The following is a 15,662-nucleotide window of genomic DNA, read 5'->3' as shown; positions in this document are numbered from 1 at the left end:
CAAGTAAGTTCCGACTCACAGCAACCTTGTATGGGTTTCCAGGGAGCAGCTGGTGAATCTGAACTGCCAACCTTGTTGTTCAAACCCACATTGCGGTCACGTGCTTTATCCCCAAAATGCCATCTAAAAGTCACAATAAGATATAACTACATTGTAGCTCTGTAGGACTTGATAGCACTTAACAACAACACACCCACTAGAAGGGCAAAAAAAAAATTTAAGTACCCAAAAGACTGTGCAACAACTGTGCTCTTCTATATTGCTAGTGCTATATATATGGTGTGCAAAACTTGTAAATTACTTTGCAAAACAGTTTGGCAGTTTCTTATAAGGTAACGTATATTTAGCATGGACTCCTGGTGTAGCACTGTAGGATCAACTGCAAGCCACAAGGTCAGAAGTTCAAACCCAACAGCTACTCCTTAGAAACCCTATTCAGGGTTGCTATGAGTTGGAGCCAACTCCACAGCACACCATCACCACCACAGATGTTATCTAGTGATTTTGATTTTGTTCATAACCACACCAAGTGACAAAACAGAACGACCCCACAGAGTTTTCTATTCCTTGGAAACACTATGCAGGATCACTATTAATTGGCTCTGACTCGATGGTACTTAACAGTCTACAGAAACAATTGCCAGGTCTTTTTCCCACAGAGCTACTGCATGGGTTCAAAATTGACAATCTTTTCATAGCAGTTGACTATTGAATCAATGTGACACCACGGATCCTTGAAATTCCTGTAATCATAGGTGGTGGTAGTGATGTGCCGTGTAGTCAGTTCCGACTCATAGTGACCCTGTACAGGATTTCTGAAGCTGTAAATCTTTACAAGAGCAGAAAGCCTCATCTTTCTCTTGCAGAAGAGCTGGTAGTTTCGAACCGTTGACCTTGCGGTTCACAGCCCAATTTGTAACCACTACGCTACTATTCCCATAAAAAAGCAGGCAATGAATAGTTAAGCAACTTGCAACAGCTAATACATGGCAGACCTGGGATTCAACTCCTGGTAATCTGGCTTCAGAGGCATGGGTCTTAAACACTGGATCTTAAGCAGCTAGAAGGATACAAGTTAAATTTTAAGAATGGGGTATTTGAGTCAGTAATTTGAGTAGTATAATTCTGAACAGGAGCCCTGGTGGTGCAGCAGCTAAGCACTCAGTTGGTAACCAATGGTTGGTGGTTCAAACTCATCAGCTACTCCATAGAGAAAGATATGTAAAGATTTGTTGTTGTTACTATCGTTAGATACTGTTGAGTCAGTTCCTACTTATAGCAATCCTATGCATAACAGAACGAAACACTGCCAGGCGACATCCTCACAATCAGTGTTATGTTGGAGCCCGCTACAGCTGCCACTCTGCCAATCCATCTAGTTGGGGGGGTTGTCCTCTTTTTCTCCGACCCTCCACTTTACCAAGCATGAATATCCTTCTCCAGAGACTGGTCCCTCATGACAATATGTTTGAAGTATGAGACAAAGTCTGGCCATCCTGACTTCCAAGGAGCACTCTGGCTGTACTTCTTCCAACACAGACTGGTCTGTTTTTCTGGCAGTCCACAGTACTTCTAACATTCTTCTCGAAAACCATAACTCAAATGCATCAATTCCTCTATGGTTTTCCTTATTAACTATAAAGAATTCGAGCCTTGGAAACCCTAGGAGGTGGTTCCATTCTATCCTGCTAGAATTAGCTTGATGGAAGTGGGTTTGGTTTGGAGAATTCTGAAAGATGACAAATTCTAGGGAACTGAGAAGGAATAACTGTAATTGTGGTAAACTTGGGGTTTGTAGAGTACATTAATCATGTATTCAAAATAGCAGAGATTTCCAGGTAGCTGACTCTGGTTAATCAGGCACACACGCATACAAATCAGTTTACTGAAAGAATAACAAAGAGTTTCAAGGCTAAACTTCTAGGAGTAACACCTTCTACTCTACCATACCTGGATATCATTGCTAAGTGCTGTTGAGTTGGTTCCAACTCACAGTGACCCTGTACAGGGTTTCTGATAAATGGCTGGTGGGTTTGAACCACAGACTTTATGGCTAGAAGTCCAGTGCTTATCCTAAAGCACCACAACGGGACTCTTGGTGAGATAGGACTCATGACAGGAAGAGTTTTCAAAGGATGCTAAGCAACTGACAACATGGTTAATTTTAATACTAAAAGGAGTTCTGGCAGTGTAGCGGTTAGGAATTGGGCTGCGAACCGCAAAGTCAGCAGTTCGAAACTACCAGCTGTTCCGCGGGAGAAAGAAGAGGCTTTCTGCTCCCGTAAAGATTTACAGCCTCAGAAACCCTGTACAGGGTCGCTATGAGTCGGAACCGACTCCACGGCACATAACCACCACCACCACCAGCAAAAACACACTAACTAGCAACAAGCATATTTTAGAAGAATTTTATATACATTTTCTTTAGCTAAGGGGTGAAGATGATTCAAAATTGAGCCCTAATACATTAAAAACCAAATATTAACAGCCATTGAGTCTATTCCAATTCATAGCAATGCTATGTAGAGTTTCTGAAACAGTAAATCTTCACAGGAGCAGACAGCTCCCTAGAACTTGTTATACCGTGATGGGTTGCATGTTGCTGTATGGAAGCTATACCAGCAGGATTACTACCCATGATGGAGAGGATTCAGAGGAGCTTCCAGACTAAGACTAAGAAGAAGGAATAGGCAATCCACTTCTGAGGGATTAGCCACAGAAAACCTTGTGAATAGCAGTGTTGAAAGATGACTGAGTTTGCAGGTACTTAAAATATAACTGGGAAAGCTGCCTCCTCAAAGCAGAGTTGACTTTAATAACGTGGATGGAATCATGTTTGTGGAACCTTCATTTGCTAATGTGGTAAGACTCAAAAATGAGAAGAAATAGCTGTGAACATTCATTAGTAACCAGGATGTACAAAGTATGAATCTAGTAAAACGACAATTTGTCATAAATGAAATGGGACACATAAAGAGTGATATCCTATGCATTATTATGCCAAGAAATTTGGAAGTCAGTTACTTGGCTAACCGACTGAAAGTAATCCGTATCTGTGTCCAGTCCAAAGAACGGTGACCCAACAGAAAACAAAAATTATCAAACAATATCGTTAATATCACACACAAGTAAAATTTTGCTGAAGATGATTCAGAAACAGTTGCAGAAGCAAAGCATCTACAGAGGTGCCAAAAATGCAAGCTTGTAGGACAAGGGATATTCTTCCTGGTGTCAAATGAAGGATCTTGGCTGAAAGTACATAATACCAGAAAGATGTTTGCTTGTGTTTTATTTATTAACTATAGAAAGGCATTCAACTGTGTGGATCATAACAAACTATTGAAAACACTGCAAAGAATCAGAATCCAGAACACTTAATTGTGCTCACATGTAACCTATACATAGAACAAGAAGCAATCTTAGAACAGAACAAGAGCATACTGTGTGGTTTAAAATCAAGAAAGGTATACGTCAGGGTTGTATCCTTTCACCTTATCAATCCGTATGCTGAGCAAATGGACTTTATGAAGAATAGAAACTGGACTTTATGAAGAAAAAGTGACATTAGGACTGGAGGAAGGCTCATTAATAACATGCAACATTAAACAACTTTGCCTGCTGAAAGCTGCTTTAGGGGGGAAAAGACCTCAAATTCAAATATATTTTATAGATGCCTTAAATAGACAAAGAGAGACAAATCATCTGGATAAGGGAGGTCATCAGCACGAGACCTTAATAGAGTCCAAAGGACTCACAGTCATGTGGCTATTTAGAGTATATGGACAACAAAAGAAATTCATCACAAAATCCTGACTGGTGAAAGATCAATTCATCATAGTTGTAGTTGGGACTACTGATTGAGATGCGTACACTATTGTAGATTAGGAAAGTTTATAGAATTGGTTATGGGACCTTTCAACTCCCTTGTTGAGGGTATGACTCATGACCCTGGTACCGTGATTTCCATTAATGGCACTCTCAGGCAATTCTCTGAGAGGAGAGTCTGCCCCTCCACGGGTTGGTTAGTCATGTCTTTAATCCACTATGAAATAACTCTAATCAAAGGCATTTGCCATTTAATGGTCAGAAAGAACTCAACAGAGGCTGAATTTATGTCAAGATTCAAAATGGATGCACTCTTCCACCAATCAAGTATTCATAATTTAAATTCTAATACACCTCAAAGAAGAGTCCTGGTGTGGCGCTGTGGGTTAATGCACTGGACTGCAAAATTGTTTGAACTGCAAAGTCAGTGGTTCACACTCACTAGCTGCTTCTTAAAAACCCTATACAATGTTGCTATGGGTTAGAACCAATGGCACTTAACAACAGTAACAACAAACACCTCAAAGAGGACTTGAAGCAGTTACTGATAAAAGATCAAAGACTACACCTTCAGTACGAATTACAACTCAATGTAAAGAAAACAAAAATCCTCACAACCAGACCAATAAACATCTTTTAAACAGAGAAAAGATTGAAGTTGTCAAGGATTTCACTTAACTTAGATCCACACCAACACTCAGGGAAGCAGCAGTACTGCACTGGGCAAATTTGCTGCAAAAGACCTCTTATAGGTATTAAAAAGCAAAGATGTCACTTTGTAAGGACTAACGTGCTCCTGATCCAAGCCATGGTATTTTCAATACGGCAAGTACTGGACTGTGAACCACAAGGTCTGCGGTTCAAGCCCATGAACCACAAGTCAGCTGCTCTGTGGGAGAAAGATGAAGCTTTCTGCTCCCGCAAAGGTTTTAAAAAGCCTTGGAAACCTTTTTAAACAAGCTCACTATAAGACGGAACCAAATCAATGATATTTAACAACAACCTATGCATGAAAGATGGGCAAAGAATAAGGAAAAGAGATGCTTTTGAATTATATTGTTGTTGAAGGATATTCATGGTATCCTGGACTGCCAGAACAGGCAAGTCTGCCATGGAAGTACAGTCAGAATGTTCCTTAGAAGCCAGGATGGCAAGACTTTGTTTCACATACTTTACCTCTTGCTATCAGGCGGGATCAGTCCCCAGAGAAGGCCATCACAGTTAGTAAAGTGGAAGATTATCATATCAAACCAGAATTAGACCCCCACCATGATGGGCTGACACAGTCACATAGTACAACAAAAACTGTGAGGCTGGCACAGGACTGGACAGTATTTCATTACGTTGTACGTAGGGTTGATACGAGCTGGAACCACCTGGATGGCAGCTAATAGACCATTCTATCACTTAATATGAGTAAAAATCTTGCCACATCAATGTGGCAAATACTTACCCACTTTCCATGCTAACAAACCAAGACTTGTTGTTGTTGTTAAGTGCCGTCAAGTCAGTTCCGACCCATAGTGACCCTGTATAGGGTTTCGGAGGAGCAGCTGGTGAGCCTGAATCACTGACCTTGGGGTTCACATAACTTTGCAGTCCAGCACATTAACCTACAGCACACCAGGGCTAGGCGATGATAAAACTTGCAGCACTGAAATTCAACTGACTCGAAAAGTATGTTTTCAATATTGAACTGCTTTCCCTTATCCTCCCTCTCACCCCAAGGAGAAAGACCTCGTGGGACTTGTTCTGTAGTGAGAGGCACTGCTGTTCTGAAGGTATTTGCAGTAAGAGGCTTCATAAAGTTGGTGGGAAAATTCCAGTATCCTTTCATTCCATTTCCCCACAAACTTTGTGCAGGCTTCTCTATTATTTAATCTAGAATCCTGATGTGGGCTGTAGGATAAGCACTGGATTGCTAACAAAAAGCTGCTGGTTCAAATCCACCAGACACTCCTCGGAAACCCTATACAGGGCTGCTATGGGTCAAAACCGACTCAACAGCACTTAATTATTTAATCTGAGAGATTCAGTGACTCTGTAAAACAGGCTGGACCGCGAACCAAAAGGTCCACGAGAAAATGAGGGGGCTCTCGCAAACATTTAAAGCCTCGGAAACGCTATACAGTGTTTCTATGAGTCGGAACCAACTAAACAGTAATTATCAGCAACAATTCTTTAAGCTAAACGGTCTTGGCAATATTTAACTTCCAAGTATTTAACAAGGCAGTATTTAATTGCCCTAATGGGGCAGTGGATTTAAGCATTGGGCTGCAAACCAAAAACTCAACATCCAATGGGCAAGAGCTCATAAAATCGGCAGTTTGAAAAACCTAAAGGATAGTTCTGCAGAGCAGTTCGGTATCAACTTGACAGCACTGGGTTTGCGTGTTTTTTGTGGTTTTTTTTGTTTTGTTTTAGAAACCCACAAATAGTAAAGAACTAATCTGTACAGGCGCTAGTGCAAAATTATTATTCAGCAGAAGGCTTGGTCTCAACTGGATGAGCTAAAAAAAAAGTCACAATTTCAACTCAGCATTTTCAGAAACTAGCCACTTTCATTGTTTGGAAAATCGAGACTGTGCTCTCAAGTGGTCAAAATGGCCCATGATTAGTCCTCCTTGGTACAAGAGTTCAGCTGGTGCAAAGCCAGTTGAGTGAACCTGCAGCCTTCTTTCAATTGTCCTAAACTCTGGTTATGGTGGTTATGTTTCGTGGAGACGGTTCGACTCAGAGTGGAAGGGTTTCGGAGGCTTTAAATCTTTATGGGAGCGGAAAGCCTCATCTTGCTCCTGCGAAACAGCTGGTAGTTTTCGAACTGACGACCTTAAAGTTCGTAGCCCGATTCGTAACCACTACGCTACCAGAGCTCCTTAAAAGCGCAAATACGAGGTCCACCTTTAAGCCCAGAGTCGGGCGCGCGCATGCGCTCCCCCAGCCTCTCCCGAGGCTACAACCACCTGGTGGCGCCACTTCCCCCATCTTTTGTTTCACCCGTTCAGACCGCTCTTTCGAATACCTTTGTCCAATTCCATAAGGGCAGAGTTAGCATCCAGTTCCTGCTCGCCATATCCGGCATCTGCCAGGAAAGACTTAGTTGAGTTTGACGCCATAACCCAAATAGTTACTCGACTAGCCCATTCAGAAAAATTGCAAACTCTGTTCCTCCCCGAGCCCCGCCATCTTCTTCCACCACCTTCTCGCGGATTTTTCCTCCGCGGGCAGAGAAACCGTGTTACGCATGCGCCCAGGCCACCCCGCGGTTCGCCAGCGCCTCTTCGGCGCCCTCAGCGCAGGCGCTCAGAGAGCTCTTGAAATCCGGATTCCCGCGGATCAGAGAAAAGGAGGCGGGGCCCCAAAGGGGGAAGTGACCCAGAGGCGCCCTAACGCCACGGAGGGAACCAATCAAAGCACGTGACGTCAGTTTGGCGCGGAGTTTGGTGGCTGGAGCTTGCGGTGGCGGGAGTTGGAGGCAGTAACCGGTCGTATTCTTAGAGCAAAAGCTGCCATTTTTGCTGAACCTGAGGGCATTTCCAGAGTTTTTTCTTAAATTTAACCTTCTCATCGGGCCCAGATGCTCTTCAGTTTGGTGCTCCGCCAGCCTCAGCTGGGCGCCCGCAGAAATGGTGAGTAACGGTCCTAACCGCTGCTCGTTGCTGGCGGGGGTCACCTCCCCCGAAACTCACTACTCCGGGACCCGGCGACTTTTCCCACCCTTGGAGTAAATTCACGTTAGCGCGGACTGCAGTACAGAGCTGTATTTTCCTTTGTTCATTGCCTCAGAGCAGTTCTTTACTTTCTTTTTTTTTTTAATCGTAAATTTAGAGAGAAGGTGGGAAGGAAGTTGTTTTAACTGAACTCCATTACCCTTTATGGAATCCTGGTGTGGCGCTGTGGGCTGATTCGCTGGACTGCAAGATTGTTTTGAACCCCAATATTGGTGGTTCAAGTTCACCAGTCGCTCCTCGAAAACCCTATACAGGATCGGAACCGACTCAACGAACGGCACTTAGCAATGTCCTTTATGGCCTTAGGCCTGTGTTGGGCGTTAACTAGAATGTGCTGGCTTGTGTGTGTGTATGGTTCTCTCAAAAGCTATGTAAAATGCACACTGATTAATTCAGCCGTTTTTTGTAGAAGCTTTGTAAGAACTTTTTGCTGTTTGGATGATAACAACGAATTGACGGCGCTGTTGAGGAACTTAGTCAAGCAGAAAAAGTAGAACATCTGCTTCTTTCTAGCAAGATCAATAGCTATCCTTTTTTCCTCCTTTTTACCTGGTTCAAAAAAACTCAAAATTATTAAGTGATGGATTTCCGTAACCACAAAATATTCCCCCAGAAATGACCGCTGATAATGAATTGAAGTATGGTATTTGGGGTGCTTTTTTGATGCCCTGGTAATATTTATTGTTATTTACAGAAACTGGCTTAAAATGTTTTGTTTTAAATAATACATCTTACCATGTTAAGTAAGCCCTGGTGTGGCGTTGTGGGTTTAATGCGCCAGACTGCAAAGCAGTTTGAACTGCAAGGTCGGTGGTTCAAGCTCACCAGCTGCACTTCGGAAACCCTATACAGGGTCGCTATGGGTCGGAACCAACTCAATGGCACTTAACAACAACAACCATGTTATGTAGGGAGCTGTGGTAACCTAGTGGTTACGAATCGGGCTGCTAACCTCAAGGTCGGCAGTTCGAAACTACCAGCTGTTCCACTGGAGAAAGATGAGGCTTTCTGCTCCCAAAAAGATTTGCAGCCTCAGAAACCCTGTGCAGGGTCGCTATCAATTGGAACCGACTCCATGGTACTTAACAACAACAAACCACGTTATGTAGAAATCCAAATTTCTTAGGTTAAAACATTGGCAGAAAGAATTTGTGTTTTAGATTTGGATGTCTCAAACTTTCTGTCTAAAAGTTACTAGTTATGGGGATTACCACCCAGACTCCTGGTGTGGTGCTGTAGGGTAAGCACTGGAGTGTGAACCACAAGGTGGGCAGTTCAAATCCACCAACTGCTCTTTGGAACTGACTTGATGGCGCTCAACAACAACCCAGACAAGGCTTAGAAAGAAATGAAATGTCACACATGTAGACTGAGAGGTCTTCCTTCCCCCTTGAAACCATGCGGAAAAACAAAAAAATCTATATTTAAGGGGTTGTTAAGTGCCCTAGAGTTGGTTCCAATTCACAGCAACCCTGTATAGAATTTCTGAAGAGCATCTAGCCAGTGGTTTTGAAACGCCAATCTTGGCAGTTAGCAATCCAGTTCTTATTCTATAGTGCCACATCAAGACTCCTATATTTAAAGAGTTGTTGTTGTAGTTAAGTGCCATGGAGTTGGTTCTGACTCATAGCGACCTTTTTTAGGGTTTCAGAGTGGAATTGAAACTTTGAGGTTCAAACTGACCTTGTGGCCCATTGCTTACCTACAGCTCCATACCAGGACTCCATTTAAATGGTTGTTACTTGCCAGAGAGTCAGTTCTGAATCATGTTGCTGTTGTTAGGTGCCACCAAGTTGGTACCAACTCATAGCAATCTTATTATGCACAGCAGAATGAAACACTGCCCGATCTTAGGCCATCCTCACAATTGTTGCCACGTTTGAGCCCATTGATGCTGCCACTTTGCCAATACACTTCACTGGGGGTCTTCCTCTTTTTCTCTGACCCTCCACCTTACCAAACATGATCTCCTTCTCCAGAGACTGGTCCCTCCTGACAATATGTCTGAAGTATGAGACGAAGTGTGGCCATCCTGGCCTGCAAGGAGCATTCTGACTATACTTCTTCTGACACACAGATCTGTTGGTTCTTTTGGCAGCCCATGGCACTTTCAATATTCTCCAACACCAACTTCTATGGTCTTCCTTCCTAATTCACTGTCCAGCTTTCGCATGCATATGAGGTTATTGAAAATACCATGGCTTGGGTCAGGTGCACTGTAGTCTTCAAGCTGACATCTTTGCTCTTCAACACTTTAAAAAGGTCTTGGGTAGCAGAGTTGCCTAATACCTACCCTGCAAAGCAGTTTGAACTGCAAGGTCGGCGGTTCAAACTCACCAGCTGCTCCTCGGAAACCCTATACAGGGTCACTATGGGTCGGAACTGACTTGACGGCACTCAACAACAACATAGAATTTCTGAGGAGCAGCTGGTGGGTTTAAACTGCTGTCCTTTTGGTTCACAGTCCAGTACTGATCCTACAACGCCACAGGGACTAGGAAAATGATGTTGAAGAGACTCAACTTTTGGTCCCCAATCTAAAACTATGAAGTATTTTGACTGCTTCCATCTTAAATAAGCTTTTGAAATTATATTCTAAATACTCCGCTTCCTGTGTCTCCTAGAACCTTGCATGCAAAATTTCTCTTGACCTTTGTGTTTAGTAATTAAGAGCTCTTGCTTTTGAGTTTTATTGTTAGGTGCCATCCGATTTGTTCTGACTCATAGCGACCCTATGTATAACAATCACTGCTCAGTCCTGTCTGTGCCTGCTGTGAGCCGCAAGGTCAGCAGTTCAAATTCACCAGCTGCTCCTCCTCAGAAACCTGTACAGGTTCCCTATGATTCATTGGCTCTTAGCAACTGCCCTGTGCCATCCTCAGAATTGTTTGAGTCCGTTGTTACAGCTATGATGTCATTCCATTCATTGGGAGTCTTCCTCTTTTTTCTCTGACCCTCTACTTTACCAACCATGATCTTCTTCAGGCACTGATTCCTCCTCATAGCATGTCCAAAGTATGTGAGACAAAGTCTCCCCATCATTGCTTCTAAGGAGCATTCTGGTTGTACATCTTCCAAGACACATTTATCCTTCTAGCAGTCTATGGTACTTCCAATATTCTCCAACACCTTAAGTCAAATGCATCACTTCTTCTCTGATATTCCCCATTCATTGTCCAACTTTCACATACATATGAGATGTATTGAAGATGTCATGGCTTAGGTCAGGCGCACCTTAGTCCTCTTTGCTCCTTAACACTTTAACAAGGTCTTTTGCAACAGATTTGCCCAATATAATTTATCCTTTCATCTGACTTGACTGCTGTTTCAATGAGTGTTGATTGGGGATACGAGCAAAATGAAATCCTTAACAACATCAATATTGTCTTCATTTATTATGATGTAATTTAGTGGTCCAGTTGTGAGGATTTTTGTTTCTTTACATGGAATTGTAATCTTCGTATAGTCCATCTTCTCGGATTATTTGCTTAGCCAGTAGATTGAATAAATATGGTGAAAGAATACAACCCAGATACACACGTTTCCTGATTTTAAACCACACAATATTCCCTGTTCTGTTCCAAAGACTGCCTTTTGGTCTGCGTACAGGTTCCACATGAGCACAGTCAAGTGTTCTGGAATTCCCATTTTTCGCAATTTTATCCATAATAGTTTATTGTCCATAGAGTCGAATGCCTTTGCATAGTTTATAAAACACAAACATCTTTCTGGTATTCTCTGCATTCAGTCAAGATCCATCTGACGTTAGCAATGATATCCCTAGTTTCACGTCCTCTTCTGAATCCTGCTTGAATTTCTGTCGGTACCCTATTGATGTACTGCTACAACCATTTTTAAATGGTCTTCAGCAAAATTTTACTAGCATGTGATATTAATGATTCTGTTGTTGTTAAGTGCTAACGAGTTGGTTCCGACTCAGCAACCCTGTATAGGGTTTCCAAGAAGCAGCTTGTGGGTTTGAACCATAGACCTTGTGGTTCACAGTCTAGTGCTCACCCTACAGTACCACACCAGGAGTTTAATATTAATGATTTTTTGTGGTTTTTAAGTGCTATAGAGTCAGTTCTGACCCATAGCAACCCTGTATGGGGCTTCTGAGGAGCAGCTGGTGAGCTTGAACCTCTGGCCTTGCAGTTCCAATGGCTTTTCAGTCTGGCGCATTAACCCACAGCATCATACCAGGACTCCAGCGATATTGTTAGGGGCGGGGGATGATACTGTTAGATAATTTCCACATTCTGTTGGGTCACCTTTCTTTTGAATGGTAATTTCCGCATTCTGTTGGATCACCTTCTTCCAATTGATTGGCCAGGTAGCTGTCTGCCAAATTTCTTAGCATAGACTAGCAGCTACTTCCAGTATTGTATCAGTTGAAATGTTGCAACTGGCATTCTGTCAGTTACTGGAGCTTTGTTTTATGTGAATGCTTTAAATTCAGATTGGATTTCTTCCTATGGTACCATCAGTTCTTGATCATGTTAGCTCATGAAATGGTTTAACGTCCACTAATTCTTTTTGGTTGTTGTTTGTTGTTAAGTGCTGTCAAGTCAATTCTAACCCATAGCGATCCTATATAGAGTTTCCAAGGAGCAGCTGGTGAGCTTGAACCACCGACCTTGCAGTTCAAACGACTTTGTAGTCTGACATGTCTTTCATTGTTCAATGTTTTGCCATTGTTGTTAAGTGCCTTTGAGTCAATTCCAACTCATAGCAACCCAATATAGGGTTTCTGAGGAGCAACTGGTTAGTTTGAACTTCTGATCTTGTGTTTCAAACCAACCTTGTGGTCCTGCGCTTATCCTACAGTGCCACACCAGGACTCTATTCCTCCAATATTGCAACTCAAGATTTGAAATTTTTCTTCATTTCATTCTGCTTGAGAAAAGCTGACTGTGTTCTTCCCTTTTGGTTTTCTGAGTTTTAATTCTAGCTCCACTGATAAATATCTGTGTGACAGGAGGCATGCCCCTGTGTCTTTCCACAAGTACTCTCCTAATTCTCCAGTCTATCTTTCTGCTTCTTTCTCTCCCTTTCTTTCTTGAAATCACAAGTATTCAGTCACTGCTATGTGTTAGCCCCCAGTTGCTGAAGGTCAGTTCCAGTTGATAGCAGTCCCTTGTGTGTCAGGGTAGAACTGTTCTTTATAGGGTTTTAACAGCTGATTTTTATGAAGAGGATCACCAGAGCCTTTGGTTGGACTTGAACCTCCAACCTTTTGATTAGCAGTTGAACACCACCCAGGGACTACTGCTATATGTTGTTCTTAAGTGTATTGATCAATTCCGACTCATAGTGACCTTGTGTAGGATTTCCGAGGAGCAGCTGGTGGATTTGGAATGCCAACTTTGTAGTTAGCAGGCCAGTCCTTATCGTACAGCAGCACATCAGGACTCCTGATACATGTTGTTGTCAAGTGCCATCAAGTCAGTTCCTATTCATAGCAACCCTGTGTGGGTTGCTGAGTTGTTGCTGGTCGGTTTGACCTGCTGACCTTGTGATTTACGGTCCAGTGCTAATCCTACACCACCACACGGATATTTGTTAGGTACTAAAATTTATAGGACCATCTTTTCCTTTGTCCTTCAATGCTAGTGTACCTTTCTTGGCTCCTTTTCTTCTAAATCATAGTCAGAGCTTCTGCTGCTGCTACCCACAGTCTTCTGTCCTCTATGCTTTAGTCCAATTCCTACAAATGCTGTATAGATGTCTTCACCCAGATGTTTGGTTCCACATGCATTTCAAACTCAAATGTGGAAAGCTGCTACTGCTATATTACCTTATTTAGGGATCGAGCTCATAATTTTAAACCAGTCTTCCCAGCCAGAAACGTTGAAACCATCCACAACTCCTCCATCTTAATTATGTACGTTCAAAAAGATTCCTAAAAATCTCGTGAATTGTTCCTGTCTTCTGTATCAACATCTCTTTTTCACCTATCTTGGATCTATTCCATCCTTACCATCAATTTGGGCCCTAATCTTTTCTCATCTAGACTGTTACATCTCCCTAAGTGGCCTCTTAGTTTGCCCTCTGCAGATTATTTTCCACATTGCTGCCAAAAATATGTCTAAAATTGAAAACTGACTTTTTAAGTTAGTATCAAAATTTTGTATCTTTAAATTTCAACAGATGCAAAGCATACAAATTTTGACATATTGTGGATACTGATATTTAAAATAAAATGTAATGTCCCTCTCTTAAATGTATCTAGTAGATTATAAATACTGCGGTGATTTGTTAATTACATATTCCATTTTTTAAAAATATGAGCAAAGTCTTCTTTAACTGCTAGTGGACATATTATATGGACTCCTGGTGTGGCGCTGTAGGACCAATCAGCACTGGACTGTGAACCACAAGGTCAGCAGTTAACCACCAGAACTGCTCCTTGGAAAACCCTATATAGAATTCCTATGAGTTGAAACATGTTACACAATTGTTTTTTACCCCTTAAATTTATATGCATTTTATTTCCCCTACAGAATTTATCCTAATGTAATTTAATTTACTCTGAAAAATTTTTTTATTTGTAGGTTTTTGGGTTTTTTGTTTTTAACTAATCATCCTGTCATAATCCTTAGGAGCCCTGGTGGCACTGTAGAATAAACACTAGAATGTTAATCACCAAGTCAGTAGTCAAACCTATCAGCTGCTCCGGAAGAGAAAAATGAGGCTGTTTGCATACAGAGTCGCTATGAGTGGAAACTGACTCGATGGCATAGGGTGGGGTCATGGTCTATGTGTCAAAATATTTTTAAATTGATGATTTCTTTGTCCTAAGGCTCCAAGTATTGAGATTTTCTTCTGAAATGAATTATTATTATAATTATCAGTAGCATATAATTGATGAAAATAGTATGCATAACTTATTTTGATAAAAAAGGACATCTGGTAACACAGTGGTTAAGCACTTGACTACTAACCAAGAGATTGGCAGTTTGAACCCACTCTGCAAAAGAGAGACATGTGGGTGACGGCTTATGTAAAGAGTCACAGCCTTGAAAACCCTATGGGACAACTATTCTGTCCTAAGGGTCACTGAGTCACAATGGACTCCACAGCAGTAGGTTTGATAAATAAGGCGAACCTGGCTAAGTATTTATGATGCTTGTAGTAAAAGAATTATCTACTTGTCTCTTAGTTGGAGTCTCAGAAGTTGTTGTCAGTGCAAGTTGTAAGAGCTGGGGCATTTGGAAAGTGGGAGAAAGGTCATGATGAAGAGGGAGGAGGAAAGGAGAGCTACAGCTTTCTTAGATCTGCTTTAGAAATGCATGTATGTAGGAGTTGAAGAGCTGACAATTGATTCTCAGAAAAATCTGTCCCTGCATATTCCTTGAAAATTTTACATTAATCCCAATTGCTTAATTGTACAAAGAGGAAAGTAAGTTTTCTCAAATGAGTTGTGTGGAAAAGCATTCTTGATACATGTTCTGAAGTAGAAAACAACAGAGCACACCACCAACCCCTACTATTGCCTAATCAGTTCCTGATATAGAACAAAGTAGATGTCCATAGGATTTCCAAGACTGTAAATCTTGACAGAAGCAGACTACCACATCTTTCTCCTATGGAGCAGCTGATGGTTTGGAACCGCTGACCTGGTTAATTGCTGAACACTTTAACCTTGCCCTTTAACCAGGACTCTTATAGCACAATAAGGATTCAAAAGTTGCTGGTACTTGGAGTGTGTATTGTAAGGAGTGCAGAGATGGAGGGGATAGGCTATAAAGGGTGTTTGGATATTAGTCGGTAGACAATGAGACAGAATTAGAGGTCATTGTATAATCATGAAGAATTAGGTTTTCCAGGATAGATCACCTTCAGGCCCACCTGGAGTCCTGTGAATTAATTCACTGGACTGCAAAGTCGGTTTGAACCTCAAAGTTGCTTGTGGAATACCCATTTTATGTATTCCAATCAGTTATAAGCAGCAGATGGACTTACAAGCTTTCTATGGTGATATTTCTGACTATTCCTTTCTCTCCCGCTGAAGTGTCTATTTTATAATGAATGGTATGCCAGGGAAACCAAGATTCAAAAGATAGCCAAGCATCTTAACATTATTTCCCCCCTTTTGCCCATTCC

At 41.9% G+C, this 15,662-nt stretch overlaps 2 protein-coding genes across 5 annotated transcripts in view; one reads left to right on the top strand and one right to left on the bottom strand.

The window, feature by feature from the left end:
- INTS7 (integrator complex subunit 7) overlaps window positions 1-7,172 on the bottom strand; it is a 115,316-nt gene extending 108,144 nt beyond the window's left edge. For 3 of the 4 annotated variants that reach the window (XM_006834024.1, XM_006834025.1, XM_006834027.1), the window contains exon 1: window positions 6,848-7,172. In XM_006834024.1, the coding sequence (XP_006834087.1) occupies window positions 6,848-6,941 (94 nt within the window). In that variant the 5' untranslated portion in view covers window positions 6,942-7,172. The remainder of the gene's footprint in view (window positions 1-6,847) is intronic. The other variant, XM_006834026.1, reaches the window with a different exon arrangement.
- A 236-nt stretch (window positions 7,173-7,408) lies between these two features.
- The window catches only part of DTL (denticleless E3 ubiquitin protein ligase homolog (Drosophila)), a 100,379-nt gene continuing 92,125 nt past the window's right edge, over window positions 7,409-15,662 (top strand). The window contains exon 1 of the mRNA XM_006834196.1: window positions 7,409-7,454. The gene's annotated coding sequence lies outside the window, so the exon portion shown is untranslated. The remainder of the gene's footprint in view (window positions 7,455-15,662) is intronic.

This window comes from Chrysochloris asiatica, unplaced genomic scaffold (assembly GCF_000296735.1).
Source record: "Chrysochloris asiatica unplaced genomic scaffold, ChrAsi1.0 scaffold00009, whole genome shotgun sequence".
NCBI classification, from domain to species: Eukaryota; Metazoa; Chordata; class Mammalia; order Afrosoricida; family Chrysochloridae; genus Chrysochloris; species Chrysochloris asiatica.
This window is presented reverse-complemented; position numbering and strand designations above follow the sequence as displayed.